Genomic DNA, 17,051 nt, shown 5'->3' with positions numbered 1-17,051 from the left:
CAGAGATTCAGGTGTCTTTGATTTTCAGGTTAACTGAGGTCAAAAACTCCTTGCCATCTAGTCTAAAATATCTCTGCTTCAGTACAATCTGGAATTTTTGAGGCCTGAGAATCTTAAAGAACATAATGATACAGCAGGGCCTGGTAGCACATAGCCATAATCAAGAGAGACTGAGGCTGGTGCATTGTTTGGGATTGGATGGATGTTGTGGGCTTCAATAGGGCTAAGTCGATTGGGCATCCATACTATGTCTGTACCAATGTGGTTCATCCCCTACAATAGAAAGCCACTAAGCTGCCTGAAGAGGGAAAATCAATTCAGGACAGAAATGGAGAAGGTTAAAGCTTCTGGGCCCATAAGTTGTTCTTCTGTCCTTGGTTGAATAGGGTGATCCAATCTCAAACAAAACAAACAAATGCACAAAATAAAACACATAAGATTTCAAAGGAAACTAATTTTTTTTTAAATTTTATTTAATTAGTCAATTTAGAATATTTTTCCTTGGTTACAAGAATCATGTTCTTTCCCTCCCCTCCCTCCACCCTCTCCTGTAGCCAACCTGCAATTGCACTGGGTTTTACATGAGCAAAGGAAACTAATTATCTTGAAATATGGCTATCAGTGCATTTAAAAAACAAGCTCATGGGCCCCAGGTTAGGAGTCTCTGCTCTAAGCTCAGCCCCAGAATTACAGAGCAGGAAGTACTATGCTCTAGCCGAGGGTTTCCTCACTGGAGAGGTTCTTTGCATTGATGAAATCACCCGAGGTTCAGACAAAAAAAATCTCTTCTTCTGAGTCTAAACTTCTATTGCTCTTAGGAGAGTGTATTCTGGTCCTCGATCTTAGTGAAGCTTCTTAGTTTCTTTAACTCGGTCCACTGTTGCTTTTCCTCTGATTTCTGTTCATTGGCAAGACTAATAGTTATCATTTGGGTCTCTCTAGGAGCGGGAACAGATGCAGCGCTACAATCAGCGAATGATAGAACAGCTGAAGATCAGGCAGCAACAAGAGAAGGCCCGTCTCCCCAAGATCCAGAGAAGTGAAGGGAAGACTCGAATGGCCATGTATAAGAAGAGTCTCCATATCAATGGTGGTGGGAGCGCCTCTGAGCAGCGGGAGAAGATTAAGCAGGTGAGCCTTTATCATAGAGAGAGCTGAACCCTCAAGTTGGAGTGCTTCTACTCTCTAATGCTTTAGTTGCGCTACACGGTTCTGTTCTGGCTTGTCTCCTACCATAGGGTGGTAGGAAAAATCTCCGTGGTCTGACAAAAAATAGACTTTGTTTTAATCAGTGATGTGTGTGATGAGAAGTCAGAATCCCACCCATCTGTTAGGCCTTTGCAGTACTCTGTCATGTCCCTGGCTGTCCAGTAGTTTAGACTCAGAGGGCTTATGGTCTCTCAAAATGGCACTCAGGAAGGAGGCGTTGGTTTAGGCTGATTGGGGATGATCAGGAGAGAAACTGTTATTTCTAAACTAATATTGGAACAGACATAAATAGTGGAAAGAGTCAAACAACTAGCCCTGCAGCCTGGCATTTAATTTAACCTTCCATAATTTAGCTTTATTTTCCTTTCCAGACTTATATTGTTCCTTTTCAAAAGTTCTGAATTTCTGCCAAATTGTCCTACTCACTGTTTCCTGAACTCACTATTGTCCTTTCTCTGCATGTTTGATTGGACCCTGTGTAGCATACCAGGCATATTAGCATCTTGGAAGTATGATTGATGTATTGATATTGTATCTTATGTATTCATTTACCAGACTCACGGTCAGGTTACTTATTGATCATTGTATGGAGGAATCTGCAGTCCAAAGGACAAGAGAATTCCTGAGTAGGGCATTACCAGCCACAGTGTCCTAACTCACACCTTGTCAGACCACATTCCTTCCCAAGGCGCATGTTGGATTAATCTCCTCCTCTTTGATTTCGTGATTTTCAATTCAACCAATGTTAAAACCTATGCCATGCTACGTATTCACAAATCACCTCCCACGTCACTTTCCTAAAATCTCCAATAAAAGTTGGGGAACACATGCGAGTCTCCCTCTTGAACTCCTGACTGCTCTGGATCTTCTTGCCACTCTAGCCTCTCTTGTTCCTCATGACCTCTTGCTTCTCGCAATGCTGTTGCCTCTCATACTTCTCATTACTCCTGGCTCTCTTGCTCATGAGAAGTATTAACGGAGATAATACTGTATAGATAATACTACCTGTGTAGGCTGCTTGACAGCTAATAGATAAATACATGGTTCAAAATAGTAGGGGTATTTTTATTGCTGTTTGTTTTAAAAACCCTCACCTATATTAGAATTGGTGCTAAGGGGGGTAGCTGGGTGGCCCAATAGATTGAGCCAGGCATGGAGATGGAAGATGCTGGGTTCAAATCTGGTCTCAGACACTTCTTAGCTGTGTGACCCTGGGCAAGTAACTTAATCCCATTGCTTTACCACCTTCAGCCTAGGAATAAAAAACAAAGTATTGATTCTAAGACAAAAGGTAAAAGTAAAAAAAAAATTAATAACTAAGTATCAATTTTAAGGCAGAAGAGTGGTAACGGCTAGGCAATGGGGATTAAGTGACTTGCCCAGGGTCACACAGCTAGGAAGACCAAAATTGAACCCAAGGCCTCCTGACTCTGAGTTGGCTCACTGTGCTACCTAGCTGTCCATCAAATTAGGGTTAACAAAATAGGTGATGATCCCAGCCAAGAATGTCCTGGGGAAGAATTGTCAGGGCATTCCTTTGTATGAGGTCATGGGGCCCAGGCTTTATTTTGTTGTTTTAGTTTTGGTTTTTTGCTCAAATGATTTGCACCAAGGCCTCCCTTGTCATTTCTGTCACAGTTTTCCCAACAAGAAGAAAAAAGACAGAAGGCTGAGCGACTACAGCAACAACAGAAACATGAGTCACAGATGAGAGACATGAGTACCCAGTGCGAGAGCAATATGAGCGAGCTCCAGCAGCTCCAGGTAAAGGCCCAGCACTCTGCCTGCGGTGCTTTCATCTTTGTCTCTGCCTCCCCCATACAGTGCGTAGCCAGTGTGTGGTCCTTAAACAAGTTCTTGTGGACTGATGGGTGGGTGGGTAGGTAGGCAGTTGACCGATGGCATCTTGTAGATGTAAAGATTTAAAATTTGGGGAACTGAGGCAGGTTTATTAAAGGTTAAGGATTAAAGAAAATACAAAATAAGAAAGCACATGTCTAGGCCCAGAGAGGCCTAGACAACCTCACTTATATCATGAAAGAGATACGTCTGCTCCCAAATGGAAGTAGGAAAGAGACCCTCAGTAGGCGGAGAACTCCTTTAAATAATAATTTGTGATCTTGCCCAGGTGAGAATTCAGTGCGATTACAAAGCATTCTGGGAAGTGAGCAAGGACTTCTGGGGACTGGAGTCCTGGATCCAAGTCTCCATTTTTATATTATCATTATTTAAATTGCAAAGTTTAAATTCCTTTTAAGAAGAATTTTAGGTAAAGAAAGATGCTACTTCCCTGAATCTAGAAACTGAACTGTTGGAGAAGACACCATGAAGATGCCTCCAAATCACAAGCTACACAAAAAAATCCAAATTGAACTTTGGGTATAGTTGATTGAACATTTATTTTGTATATATACTTTCATGCCAAAGGGGACTGCCCCCTAACTGGCTTTTTGTCAGTGCATCCAGCAATTATTGGTTTTGTTTTGGTTTTTTTTTCTCTCGCTTATCCTCAAATTATTGTAATCTTTAAGTTGATTATGTTTTCATGATCCTTTGGAAAAAAAATTATTTTTTTTTCCAAATGATCACACAGGGAAATGTAAAAATGGAGACTTGAATCAAAGACTTCAGTTGCCAGAAGTCCTTGCTCACTTCCCAGAATGCTTTGTAATCGCACTGAATTCTCACCTGGGCAAGATCACAAATTATTATTTAAAGTAGTTCTCTGCCTACTGAGGGGCTCTTTCCTACTTCCACTTCAGAGCAGATGCATCTCTTTCATGATGTAAATGAGGTTGTCTAGGCCTCTCTGGGCCTAGACATGTGCTTTCTTATTCTGTATTTTCTTTAATCCTTAACCTTTAATAAACTTGCCTCAGTTCCCCAAATTATAAATCTTTACATAGGTCATCAGATCCATTAGGGGTTCCTGGAAGTTCCTTTGGTGGCTCTTTATATTTATCTCACTGTAAAGCCCCTAAGTAATTTTTTTCTCTGTTCTCAATAATTTTATAACATTCTTTATGCTTCACGTCTGGAAAAGATGGAGGTATGTGTTCCCCTAGGTGTCCTTACTGGCACAAGCTTTCTTCTGTGAGGTCAGCATCACAGGGACCTTTCTTCTGGAGAGCTGTCTTTAAGTTCTACTCAGCTCCAGAAGGCAAAACGAGTAACTACAATGGGTGTGCAAAAAGGCAAATTTTGATTTTTACATTGGCAGTAAGTGAAAGCTTTTGAATAGTTGGAGCCCTCTAGAAGTGGAATGGGCTGTCTCAGGAGATGGTAGGCTTAACTCATTGTAAGTTGTCAAGTTAAGGTGGGCTACAGGCTTGTGGGTATGTTGTCCAAAACATTATAGTTTAGATCTATGTTGGACTAGATGGCCCTTGAGATTCTTTCCACCCTTCAGATTTTCTATTCTTTTTTTCCCCTTCTTTAGATTTTTTGATAGGCCATTGATGGTGAAGGTAGCTTCAGTACCTTTGATCCTTCACTTTTCTAACTTCTCTTAATTGTACTTTGTTATAGAATGAAAAGTGTCACCTCTTGGTAGAGCACGAAGCCCAAAAGTTGAAGGCCCTAGATGAGAGCCATAACCAGAACCTGAAGGACTGGCGGGAAAAACTTCGGCCACGGAAAAAGGTAACAAGGATGGAATACTCCAGGAGATGGTCAAATTGGATCCCAGAGAGCACAGAATCAATGATATGATTTGATTGGTTCAAGTTCACAAATCTCTTTTTCTTTTCTGTTTTTGAAATATTTTATTTAATTAATTTAGGATAATTTCCCATGGTTACAAGATTCATATTCTTCCCCTTCTTTGTTCCCACCCCCCTCCCATAGCTGATGTGCAGTTCCACTCGGTTTTACATGTGTCATTGATCAAGACCTATTTCCATATTATTGGTATTTGCATTAGGGCGATTGCTTAGTCTACATCCCCAATCATATTCCCATCAAACCATGTGATCAAGCAGTTGTTTTTCTTCTGTGCTTCTACTCCCACAGTTCTTTCTCTGGATGTGGATAGCGTTCTTTCTCATAAGTCCCTCAGAATTGTCCTGAATCATTGCTTTGCTGCTAGCAGAGAAGCCCATTAAGTTAGATTGTACCACAGTGTGTCAGTCTCTGTGTACAATGTTCTGGTTCTGCTCCTTTCACTCTGCATCAATTCCTGGAGGTCGTTCCAGTTCACATTAAGTTCCCAAATCTTGACCTTTTATCTTGTAGGTCTTCTCGTTTTGAAGTTTGTTGTACTTGTCAGGAATGTTCTTTTTTTTTTATTGTCATGCAAAATACCCCATATTGGTCATTATTGTTAGGAGCAAAATCATATATAAGCAAAACCCCAAAATAAAACCAAAAGATACACTTATGGGAAAGACAACTTCAACAGTTCTTTCTCTGAAAGCGAATAGTATTCCTTGTGATAAGCCTTTCAGGACTGCCCCAGATCATTGCATTACTAAGAGTAGTCAAGTTTTTCACAGATGACCATTGTCCAATATCCCTGTTATTGTGCACGGTGTTTTCCTGGTTCTTTTTATTTCACTCTCTATCAGTTCCTACCATTATTTCCAGCTCTTTCCAAAGTCATCTTGTCCATCATTTCTTACAGCACACTAGTATAACCATCACCAACATGTACCTCAGTGTGTTCAGCCATTCCCCAATTGATAGGACATCCCTTCAATTTCCAGTTCTTTGTCACTATAAAAAGAGCTGCCATAAATATTTTTGCAGAAGTAGGTTCTTTCCCCTTTTTTATTATCTCTTTGGCATACAGACCCAGTAGTGGTATTACCAGATCAAAAGAGGGCATGTACTTCTAATGAGAAGAGTCTGTGGGGTTTGTTTTTATAATTTGCTTTTGAAGTGAAGTCTCAATTGCTAACTAAAGAATAATTCAGACGGTATCAATAGGGCTAATTATTAATTTAATTCTAATTCAGTCCCAGGTCTTTAAAACTAACAAGACAGAATAAATAATAATTAAGATAGTTCTGAATGGCAAGCCCTGTCTATTTATCATTCTAAAACTATATATATATATATATGTGTGTGTGTTATATATATATATATATATATTTGCTATATGCTACAAAGTGATAGAAGCACCAGGCCATTTACTCCATCCTTCACTCACGAAAAGCTTTATTTCTAACCCCTTCCCACCGTGTTTCAGTCAAACTGGACTAGATGTCCTAGCTGTTTACATTCTTGTCCTGTCCTTCATGTAACACTATAGGTTGTACCCCATGCCTGGAATTCACACCATCCTTTCTGACCTTCAGGAACCACTTCTACTAAGAAGGCTTCCCTGATTGTCCCACTTGAAATGGATCTCTCCCTCCTGTCCCTTCTGTATATATTGGCTTCTTTGCCCTTATCACTGTGGCACATGTGTACATCATGCTCCTTGAGGATAGGGATTCCTTTGCATCCCTAGCATCTTGTACAGTCCCTTGCTCATAGTAAATAATAAATATTTGTTGAACTTGAATCCTTTTTAAAATTTATCCCAGTTTAGTATTCCCTATCTAATCTAAAATGTCTGACATAGACTCGCTAGTCTCCTTGATAATATACTCTAGTGATAGCCACAATTTAACTTAGAAAGATCAGCTTCTCCTCTCTGTAAAATGGGAACAATCCCAGTTGCCACTTACTTCACAGCACTGTAATGAAGATTGAGTAAGATGATAAATGTCAAGTTCTTAGTTCATTGTAAAGCTTAAATACTATGACTTCTGTGGAAATTTAACCCTAGCCCATATTCCTTTCTTTGGCTCCCCAAGACAACCTTTAAAGGGAGATTTAGGCTTCAGATTAAAGTTATAACTGTGCTTTCCCCCCATCCTCCAATTGAATAAGTGTAAGGGAGCCTCTTAAGATGGACTAAAGAAGGTAGGGCCTGTTCACTCTGCAGTTATTCTAAAGGTCTCCTGACCTCAGGGTTGCAGAGGGAGATCTTTATCTCTTGCCCAGAGTCTTCTCATCAGAGGTGCTTTGGAAAGGGTCATCAAGAGCAGAAATTGGAGCACCAACAGATGGGGGGCTTTTTCCTGGGAATCCACAGACTATAAGTATTTGTAGGCCTGACTCTTGGAGGGAGCTTGCTAGGGGAATGATGGGCCACTCATGGCTGTAGGGGTTTCCCTTCTCTGACCCACTTTTCATTATTTAATAAGTAATCATAAATTAAGATACAGTGTCCAGAGACTTTTAATCTTGACACTTCTCAGTTCTGGGGGCAGCCTTGTGCAGTAGAGAGAATGATGGACTTGAGTCAGCAGGCCTAGGTTTGGATCTTCTCTCTTACATTTACTGATTAGGTGACTTCTTTTAGTCTCACCTTTAGCTGCAAAATGAGGATAGTACCTGGATTAGCTGTCTCACAGGCTCTTTGTGAAAAGTTCAGAGGAAGTAGTGCATGAGAAGCACTTTCCAAATTTAAAGGCAGCACAACATAAATGTAAGTTGGATGGAATGGGATTGGACTGGGGATTGCACTCAAATATTAATAATAGTTAGAGTTTGTATAGAGCTATGACGTTGGCAAAGCACTTTCCAAGTATTATCTCACTTGATCTTCACAACCACCCTGGGCTCTTCTTATCCCCCTTTTATAGATGAAGAAACTGAACCATAGAGAGGTAAAGGGACTTACCCAGGTCACACTGCTATTAAGGGTCTGAGGCTACATTAATTTGAACTTGGGACTCCTCAACTTTGAGTCCAATGCTCTAACCACAGTGTCACCCAGCTGTCCAGCCCTTACCAATGTAGATTTGAATCTCTTCTTAGAGACTTGTGGAGGAAGAAGGGAATAAGAGATTAAATGACCTCTTTGAGATCACACAGCTAGGAGGTGGCAGGACTTGCATCTAAGTCTTCCAGACTCCCAGGGTCCACATTCTAGTATTCTGAACTATTACTGTGAGGCTGTTTGCCCCAGAAACTTTTTATTCTAGATGCTCAAAACAAGAGACATTAATCTCTATTCCCCATAATGCCAGGGTACACTGAAACCTTACAGAATGTGTGTGTGTGTTTGTAGATAGATAGATAGACATAATTTACAAATTATGTTGACCAGATCAGCATTAGCACCAGCTTCTCCAGAATGCTTACATCATAATGCTCTATTGGGCTCCAGGTAAGCTGGGCAACCGTTGTTTACCCAGGGGAGACAGGGAATTTGCCCTGTTGCCTCTATTTGCCTATTCCTGGCATGTGTAATGTTAGATTTCCTATCTTACTGTGACATTTACAATTTAAACAGTTTTCATTAGTCATATGGTAAATCAGAATCTAACTGGGAAAAAGGTCAGTTTGAAATAGAATTCTGAATATTTAAAAAAATTATATTACTTTTTAAGTTCATAGGTAACTCTTTGGTGTTAAAAAACAATTTAATAGATTTTTATTGATATCTTTTGTTTTTTGATCACCTAGATTTCTCCCTACTTCCCAGATAGCCATCCTTTACAAGAACTTAAAAAAAAAAAGAAAGAAGAAATCAGTAAAACAAATCAACACTTAAAAAAAACAAACACAAAAAACCTAGCATTCCACCACCACGGATCTCTTTTCTCCCACACCCCTGCAAAGGAAGGAAATGGGGGATATGTCTTCTCATATTTCCTCTTTGGAGCCAAGCTCATTCTTTATAATTTTGTAATGTTAGCTTTGATGGTTTCATGGTGATGGTTCTTTCCATTTCTATTGTTGTATGTATATTATTTGCCCGCTTTGCTTACTTCATTTTCCATCAAAATGTATCAGGTACTGGGAAGACAAATAAATGCAGAGAGAGAGAGAGAGAGATAGTTTCTGCCTTTAAGAAGCTTAATTCCAAGGGGAAAGATCAAATAGGGAGGGTAAATAGGGGCATGGTAGAGGAAGTCTAGAGATTTGGAAGTAGAGGCTTGGTAAGAAAGAAGACCTGACAGGACTGGGAGTTTTCCCTGAAATGAAGGTTCTGTGAGCAATCAGCCAATCAGAAGAAGAAGCCACAGGAGCAGAGGGCAGAGAAAGTCAGGGGAGTTGAGTATTTCTCGGCATTAGTCATTTCTAATATTTTATCAGACTCTACAATTTGTTCAGCCATTCTACAATTGATGGCCATCTACTTAGTTTCCAATTCTTTGTTGCCACAAAAAAGTGCTGCTATAAATATTTTAATGTATATGGAATCTTTTTTTCCCCTTAGGGCCTTGTTGGAAGTACATGCCTAACAATGGAATCTTTAGATGAAAGGATACAGATCTTTTAGTCACTTTATTTGCATTATCCCAAATGGCTTTCCAGAATAGCCCTTCTAAATCATAGCTCTACCAACAATGCATTATTGTTGTTCAGTCATGTCCAACTCTTGGTGACCCCATTGATCATAGTATGCCAATTCTGTTCATGGGTTTCTTGGCAAGGATACTGGAGTGGTTTGCCATTTCCTTCTCTAGTAAATTAAGGCAAACAGAGGTTAAGTGGCTTGCCCAGCATTACAAAGGTAGAAAGTGTCATGAGACTGAATTTGAACTTGGGTCTTACTGTCTCCAAGCTGAATGCTCTAACCCCTGAGCCACCTCCCTCCCTCCATTAGTGAGGCTTAATTTAGGTTTAAAGCTCTTGCTAGATACATGTTTTTAGAAATCTTCTTTGATAGACAAATAACTTATTTGTAATTAGTACACTGTAAGTAAATTACATTTCTATTTTCTTTCATTTTCATTTATTTTAAAAATGTTTTATTGGTGCCTTTTTTATATGCTAAAGTTATTTCCCTTGACCATTCTTCTTCCCAAATCATTTCTTTCCTTTCTCTCTTTTAAAAATCCTTATATTCCATCTTAGAATCAATACAAAGTGTTGGTACCAAAGCAGAATAGTGATAAAGGCAAGGCAGTTGAGGTTAGCTCAAGAAGTGGTCACTCAGCTCCCACCTTTCCCCCTCTATCCCCTTCTTTTAACCCCATCCCTTTTTTTCCCCATATCAATTCTCAGAGAGAAAAGTGGCAAGGGCTGCAAGTCTGATAGGAAGGTCCCAGGGGGGTCCTTAGAGTTCAGCAGGAAAGCAGGTGGCAATACCTCTTCTTTAGTGTCGTTTACACTGATGAAATCCTATCAGATTAAAATGTTGAGTCATTTGATTTTGGTGAGAAAAATGTTCTTTTGGGGGCCTTCAGTGTGGTCATTCATTGGCATTTTTTATGTGATTGTATTCATTACAATTCATCAGTTTCACTGCTTTTTTGCTCTGTTGTCAGGGTCTCTGTCTATACCATTATTTTGGCTCTTCTTCCCCCTCATCACTTTGTACAAGTCTCTTGTGTTTTCTCAAGTTCCTCAGCTTTGCTATTTCCTACAGTGTAGTAATGTTTGCTAAGATTGTAGCAGTTAAAGGAATTGTAGAGGATTGAAGAGGTATAGGGAATAAGGAAGGTTTTGTAACAGGGAATGGAGGAGTTGAAGGGATAGAGGGAATATGGCTGCTGGTCAGGTAAAAGGAGAGAGATATATACCCCCTGCTGAGAGGCTATCTTTGAAAAATAGGGTCCCTGAGAAATGGACCAGCTATGATAGCCCGAGGGGATTTCTTCTCTATTGATTGATGTTGAAGATACCCCAGGGTGAGTCAGCACAGACCCTCCTGAGGGATAAGCCCCTCCCCTCCAAGGTTACCAGGCAGCTGTCCAATAAGTACTGTTTATGGTTGAATGGCTGTCCTTAGGTTATGTTCCCTCCATGTCCCCCTGAAATGATAGTTCTCCTCTTATCTGACTGTGGGTTGTTTAAATAAAGATGAATTTAATAACAAGTTTGGATCAGGAAGATATCAGGGTAGAGGAAAGAGGGGTTCCCTATACTTTTCCCCAGAATGGGTTTGAGTCTCTCTTAGCTTTTGAGCTGAGGCCAGGCCTCTACGGCTGGTGGAGGGTTTTTTTTTTTTATTACTGTATATGCTAATCTAAGCTAGCTTTCTTAAGTTCAAAGTCTTAGCAGTAGAGAGCAAGAGGAACAAAAGGTTCTGACTTTCAGAGGTGGTTGGGCCTATCTTTTTAGACTATTGCCCTAATGACTGGCCTTAAGTTCCAATTGCTTCCCTTAAAAATACTTTTGTGTAATGACATGATCACAGGAATCCAGGTAGAGTACACAGTTGGGAAATATCCAGCAATAGAGGTACTTCTATCCAGAGACAGGGAGAGGGCCAGGAAAGAGAGACCTGGAGAGCAACTGTCACTCTTCAAGTCGCCCCTCCCCCCACCAACTGTCATCATTGTCAGTATCTTCACTCCAACATTTCAACTGCTGTCGGTTCTACCTCAGTGGCAGAAAGTCCAGGGCTTGATTCAGTTTGATTCATTGAGTCATTTCCCCATTCAAGGACACCCATTTTATAAAGTCAACTGAGCAGATTTTTTTCCCTTTTAAGTAGGTTAAGCACTGTTGCTCTAAACTTGTTTGCATGAGCTATTTGCTCAGCAGATGCTCATATAGGATCAGTATGGCAAAGGTCAGCACAAGCTCAGTCAGCCTTTGTCTGAATAACATTAGTTTCAAATTGGTGGAATCTTAGGTTAGGAATCTATGCCCTACTCCACATGCTTTGCCAAGATGTATTCAGGTGTTTTGTTATAGGCTGGGAAAGGATTGGTTCTCAACTGAATGTGTATTTCCATATTATCTTAATCTTGCTTGAGATGGAGAAAATTAATTAGAATCCAAACTGAACTGAAGGAACTAGATCAAACCGGAGTGTTTTTTCTGTTAACAGAATTGCTTTCCAAAGTTGTGAAAGCTTTAGAGCAGCAGCCCAGAATGAGCCAAGAAAAAGAAGCAAAAGTAACATGGGCCAAATCCTAACAAATCCTGCATGAATCTAAGCTCCATCCAGTGGCCCCCTGGATTCCAGGAGTGGCCATACAATGAAAGGTCCATTGAGGGCTAGGCTTGAACATCTCCTAGAAGGTCATGGGGATGGGATTTGACCTGGACAGTTAAAACTGCTTCTGCCAGAGGCTGACTAGTTCTTGAGTGCTACTTAAATCCGACTGACTTCTCCCCTCCCTTAATGGACATCTCTTCTGATTTTCCTTCTCATGTTTTTCTTGACTCGCTTGGCTGTTTTAATAGCAACAGTTTTGCATTTGCATTGGGCTTCCTGGCAATCCCTACCCAAGCCTTAGCCTGTGGTTCCCTTTAAATTGCTGTCTAGATCTGGCATAGGAAAGGAAGTGCTGTTTATACTATGTCAGGGTAATCAGCAATGGAAAAGGAAATGGAGAGGACATAGTTATGTGACTTATGAATGAGGCCAAGAAGGGGAATACCCTGATAAAAGCTTTCTGGGTTCTGGCAGGGGCCCCAGGGTTTTGAAACATTCACCTCTGCAAAGGCTGTGTAAACTCTGGCTTTGGCACTGTGTTAAGATATTATTGGGGAAGTGAAGTTCCTTCTTGCATGTTCAGATGTAGTTGTTTTTTCAATCATTCATTCATCAAACATTTAATATCTCTACTTTCTCTAAGGCTCTGGAGGATGACCTGAACCAGAAGAAACGGGAGCAGGAGAGGTTCTTCAAAATAAGCGAAGAGGCTGAGAGTCCGAATCCCAACTCACCAAACAAACCAGCCAAGTTTTTCCCATATGGCTCCTCAGAAGCTTCCTAAAGTACAACCGGTCTGAGGCAACAGGCTTCCAAAGGGCAAAAGGCCTCTTCACCCCTCTTGTTCTCTTTGGACAAGTAACTCAGGGCCTAATACATCTAGTGCTTCTAGAATGTCAACCTAACTTTAGAACTCTGTACTATGCTGCTTCAGCTGTGCTAAGAGTTGCCATGGTTCCTGCTTTTTCTCTGTCATAGCGTGGATAAATTTTTTTGTTTTGTGTTTTCCCCTTATTCTGTACCACTCGTTGCCATCTGACACCCAAAGCATTTATTTGCTTCTCCCTGAAGACCTCAATCATCTTCATTTTGTGTATTGGTGGGATTGAAGGCCAAGAGCAGGGCCCAATAATGTGTGGATTAGAATTCCCTTCCTGTCGTCCAAGAGGTAATACTTTTGTTCATGGATGGGAGTCTAATTCTGCTTTTGGCTGGAGTAGTAGATATAATGGGCCCCGTTGGACCTCTTTGAGCCCAGAAATTGGTTCTTTGCTGTTGTAATTCTAGGTGATCTCTTTTTTTCACTCGTTCCATCCTCTTTATTCCACATGTCCTGTGTTGGAAGAAGAGGCACCAAAAAGAAACTCCATCTGTACCAGCCTTTTTGGAACTGAACAAAACCTAGGATGAAGCAAGAGTGGAATTTCTCTAGCTTGGTGTCTTTATAATGCTCCATAATTGATTATCCCAGATTACTTTTCACTTTTCAAGTGGGTAGAGGGAGGGAGGGAGGGAGGGGAAAGGATGCCATTGCTCATATTCAGAAGGGAGAAGAGTCTACTTGAATTTTTCACAACTGTTTTGTGCCATTTTAATTCTTTGTATATATTGGCTTGTGCCATTCATAACATAAGCTGGGATTGCTGCTGTGATTGGGCTGTTCTGAGCAACTTAGGCAGGAAGGTGTTGGATATGCCCGAGTGTGTCTGACTTCAGGTCAGCACAAATTATTTGCTGTCAAGACTAGATTTTAGATTGGTAAGGAACTAAGAAGAAAAAAGCTACCTGTTGGCATTATAGGGAGCAGGGGAAGAAAAAAGGATGTGCTGTGTCACAGTGCAGTTTTCTTTTCAGGTACATGTTAAGCCAGTAAATGTTTCATACTGTGATGTCCTCCTGCTAGTGTCCCACCTGAATGTGGGCATGGGCAAGATGCCAGACTTTCTTACTGTGCTAATGCTTTGATACCCCCACACTTGCCAGCTCAAATGGCCAACAATGCCCAACAGAAGCTGGCAAACTCTTGTCCTTCTTATCTTCTTTATGAGAAGAAAGTAGCAGGAGAAACTGAGGTAGATGTGAAGCATAGCTAAAGCTTCAGCTAGAATAATTTTATGGCACCCAGTTCTGCTTCCAGTTATTGGAGCCCCCTTCCTCTACTTGCTTTTTGCCTATCACATTGCTTTTTGAGCCACAAGACACTTTTAAAGATGTAGCTTTGAATCACATATGGAATACCAAGATGTCAATATATCTTTTAAATTGATCCTAAGATTCTGGTCATCAGAGAATTTAGTGCAAGTACCAGGAAAAAAAGGAGAGAGAGAGTAGCTATAACTGTGTTTGAATGATTTCCCTCCTTTTTCTTACCATCCTTTAAATTTTCAGTCAATACTGAAACAAAATAATTTGGGAGTTAAATTCATAGGAACTATTTGGGCATACTGTAGTCTGTCATTCACATTCTCCTGAATATCTGGTAATAGAGAAGTCCACACGATATCCAGAGGACAGCTCTGTTTTGGCTCAGATCAACACCAAAAAGTATGCCTAACACTTTGCATTTTAAAACCAACACTGGCAATGGGGGTAGGGGGAGGAGATGTCAAACCACCCCATTTTTTTATAGAGCCTTTTGGGCTATTCACATTTTTCTTAATTTGTAAAGCAAATATCCAGTGGATGCTTTGCAGGAAGACATTAGTTTAATTACAATATTCATGCTCTAAGGTAAACATTCATTTCTTTCACAATGGACCCAAATATGATTATTGGGCATCAGTGATAAATGTGTTTAGAGTTCAGTCACTGCTTTGGGGGAAGACCTTCTATCATGCTCTAACAGCCAACATCACTTGACCCTATTTCATTAGTGTCTATAGTAATTGCATAGTTGTTAGAAAAATTTTAAGGTGGCAGTATGAAAAATAAGAACAGAAATCCACTTTGGCCAAATGATGCCAACTTCAATGGAATTTCAGGTCGATCTGACTTGGTCCTTTGTTTATAATTTTTCATTTTGTGATTATGAATATGTGTGGTGAAGCAAAAAGTAAATTGTTGACTTACTTGAGTGAGAAGTCCTTCATTTGGTTTTTCTTTTTTTTTTCTTTTTCTAAACGGGGTTACTTAGCTCCAGGATTGCCCATATCCCCAAATTTTTGTACCTGTCCTGTGTGCGCTGATTAGCTCTCACAGAATTATGGTTGTACCAATACACAGTTTTGATGTCCGAGAAGACAGACGAGGACAGTACTGAAAAGTTTTTTTTATATACACAAAAACCCCAACTGAACAATTTCCTTTTTTTTAAGGTCATCTTTATTCAAGTAAATGAAACTAACTTATATTTTCTCTTTTTAAGAAAGAGAAGTTATTTTTATGCATTTCCAATACTTTATTCAAGGCTGTTTTGTAAAGTGTTTTCCATGGAAAAATCATGGTTTTGTAAATAAGCTTCTAATAAAGTAACCAGATAAAAAAACTCTTTTTTGATGTTCTTTATAGAATAGGAATATAAGAAATGCGGAATTCACCTTTACCTACAAGATCTATTTGAACAGATTAAAAAAAAAAAAAACCTTACCTTCTGTCTTAGAACCAATATTTAATATCTATTCGAAGGCAAAAAAGAATGGTAAAGGCTAGGCAATTGGCCCAAGTGACTTGTCCAGGGTCATACAGCTAGAAAGTGTTTGAGGCCACAGTTGAACCCAGGACTAGTTCTATCCATCAAGCCACCTAGTTGCTTCTTAGCAGACATTTTCCAACTTCCCTCTTCACCTTTTCCTGGACTGTTGTCTCCCGCTCTGAAAGGAACGATCTAGGGTCTGACTTCCATACATGGTGAAGGAATTCTAAGTCAAGCTTGTTGTCAAATGACAGAACTAAGACCAATAGGTAAAAGTTGAAGAGAGGCCTGTTTAGGCTTCCTGCAATGAAAAACTCAACAATCAGCCGACCAGAAGTGAACTAGCCTAACTCGGGAAGCGATGGGTCTTTCCTGAAGGGTATCTAATTGTGTCATGGGGGAAATGTTGGTTCAGGTACACTTTGGATGGACTATGGCCATGTCTGATTTTGCTCATCTATTCCATCAAACCAAAACTGAAACGAGAACCCAAAGCCCTTCCTTTCCAATGGGAGAAACAGGGAGAAGACAGTCTGTGACCTTGGCTTCCCTCTACTTGCCAAAGAAGACCCTTAATAAGGTCTTCCAATTCCATTTGTGTTTTTGAAACTTGGCCACTAGGTGGCAATGGGGAACCATAGTGAGGATATGCTGGAGGCCCGAGGCCACTAGGTGGCGGTGAGCACATATCTCCTCTTTCCTCTACTAGTTAGTGACCTTGGTGCCAGCCTGGCCTTGGCAAGACGCGGGCTAGAAAGGAGCTCAGCTTTGCTGGTGAGATAGAAATTGAAATCAGATGGCAGAGAGAGCAGAGGTTATTTTCCCCAGGATGGCAAAGCCAGGCAGCTCGGCAGAGCCTGGATGTCATGCTGCCTTGGAAAGTGAAGAACTCCAAGGGTTAATGTGCGGACAAGGGTTTTGTGAAATCATAAATGCATCCGAGGCAACCCCTCAATGGTTAGGCTCCCTCTAATGATGCCTGTCTGCCCTTGATGAATTCAAGTTACTAGGCTTAGATGGACCACATCCCAGGGTGCTGAAAAAACTGGTAAATGGGACTTCTGGATCCCCATTAGTGATTTTTTAGTTTCTTGGGAAAAACAGATGTCTCTCCTTGTCCCCGAAAAAGATGTATCACAAGTCTAGGGAAGAAATTTCTTTTTAAAACTTTCCCAAGGTCACACGATTCCTGTTGTCTCCCTCTCCCCTCTTAGGGAAGAATTTTTCAAAAAGAAATGAATGGAATCTTTATAGGCCAATGATTCTGACTTCCATTTCTGGCAAATTTTTGGAAATATGTCATTAAGAATTAGCAAA

At 40.4% G+C, this 17,051-nt stretch overlaps 2 protein-coding genes across 4 annotated transcripts in view; both read left to right on the top strand.

Annotated features, from left to right (window-relative positions):
• Window positions 1-15,588, top strand: part of LOC100026499 (serine/threonine-protein kinase 10) — a 148,745-nt gene extending 133,157 nt beyond the window's left edge. For all 3 annotated transcript variants that reach the window (XM_056811575.1, XM_056811576.1, XM_056811577.1), the window contains 4 exons: window positions 943-1,131; window positions 2,848-2,973; window positions 4,738-4,851; window positions 12,747-15,588. In XM_056811575.1, coding sequence (XP_056667553.1) covers window positions 943-1,131; window positions 2,848-2,973; window positions 4,738-4,851; window positions 12,747-12,887 — 570 coding nt within the window. In that variant the 3' untranslated portion in view covers window positions 12,888-15,588. The remainder of the gene's footprint in view (window positions 1-942; window positions 1,132-2,847; window positions 2,974-4,737; window positions 4,852-12,746) is intronic.
• LOC103093241 (uncharacterized) overlaps window positions 14,092-17,051 on the top strand; it is a 28,641-nt gene continuing 25,681 nt past the window's right edge. Inside the window, exon 1 of the mRNA XM_056816726.1 lies at window positions 14,092-14,175. Within this exon, the coding sequence (XP_056672704.1) occupies window positions 14,092-14,175 (84 nt within the window). The remainder of the gene's footprint in view (window positions 14,176-17,051) is intronic.

This window comes from Monodelphis domestica, chromosome 1 (genome assembly GCF_027887165.1).
Source record: "Monodelphis domestica isolate mMonDom1 chromosome 1, mMonDom1.pri, whole genome shotgun sequence".
In the NCBI taxonomy this organism is placed as follows: domain Eukaryota; kingdom Metazoa; phylum Chordata; class Mammalia; order Didelphimorphia; family Didelphidae; genus Monodelphis; species Monodelphis domestica.
The sequence above is the reverse complement of the archived record's forward strand: the minus strand, read 5'-3'. Positions and strand labels throughout refer to the sequence as shown.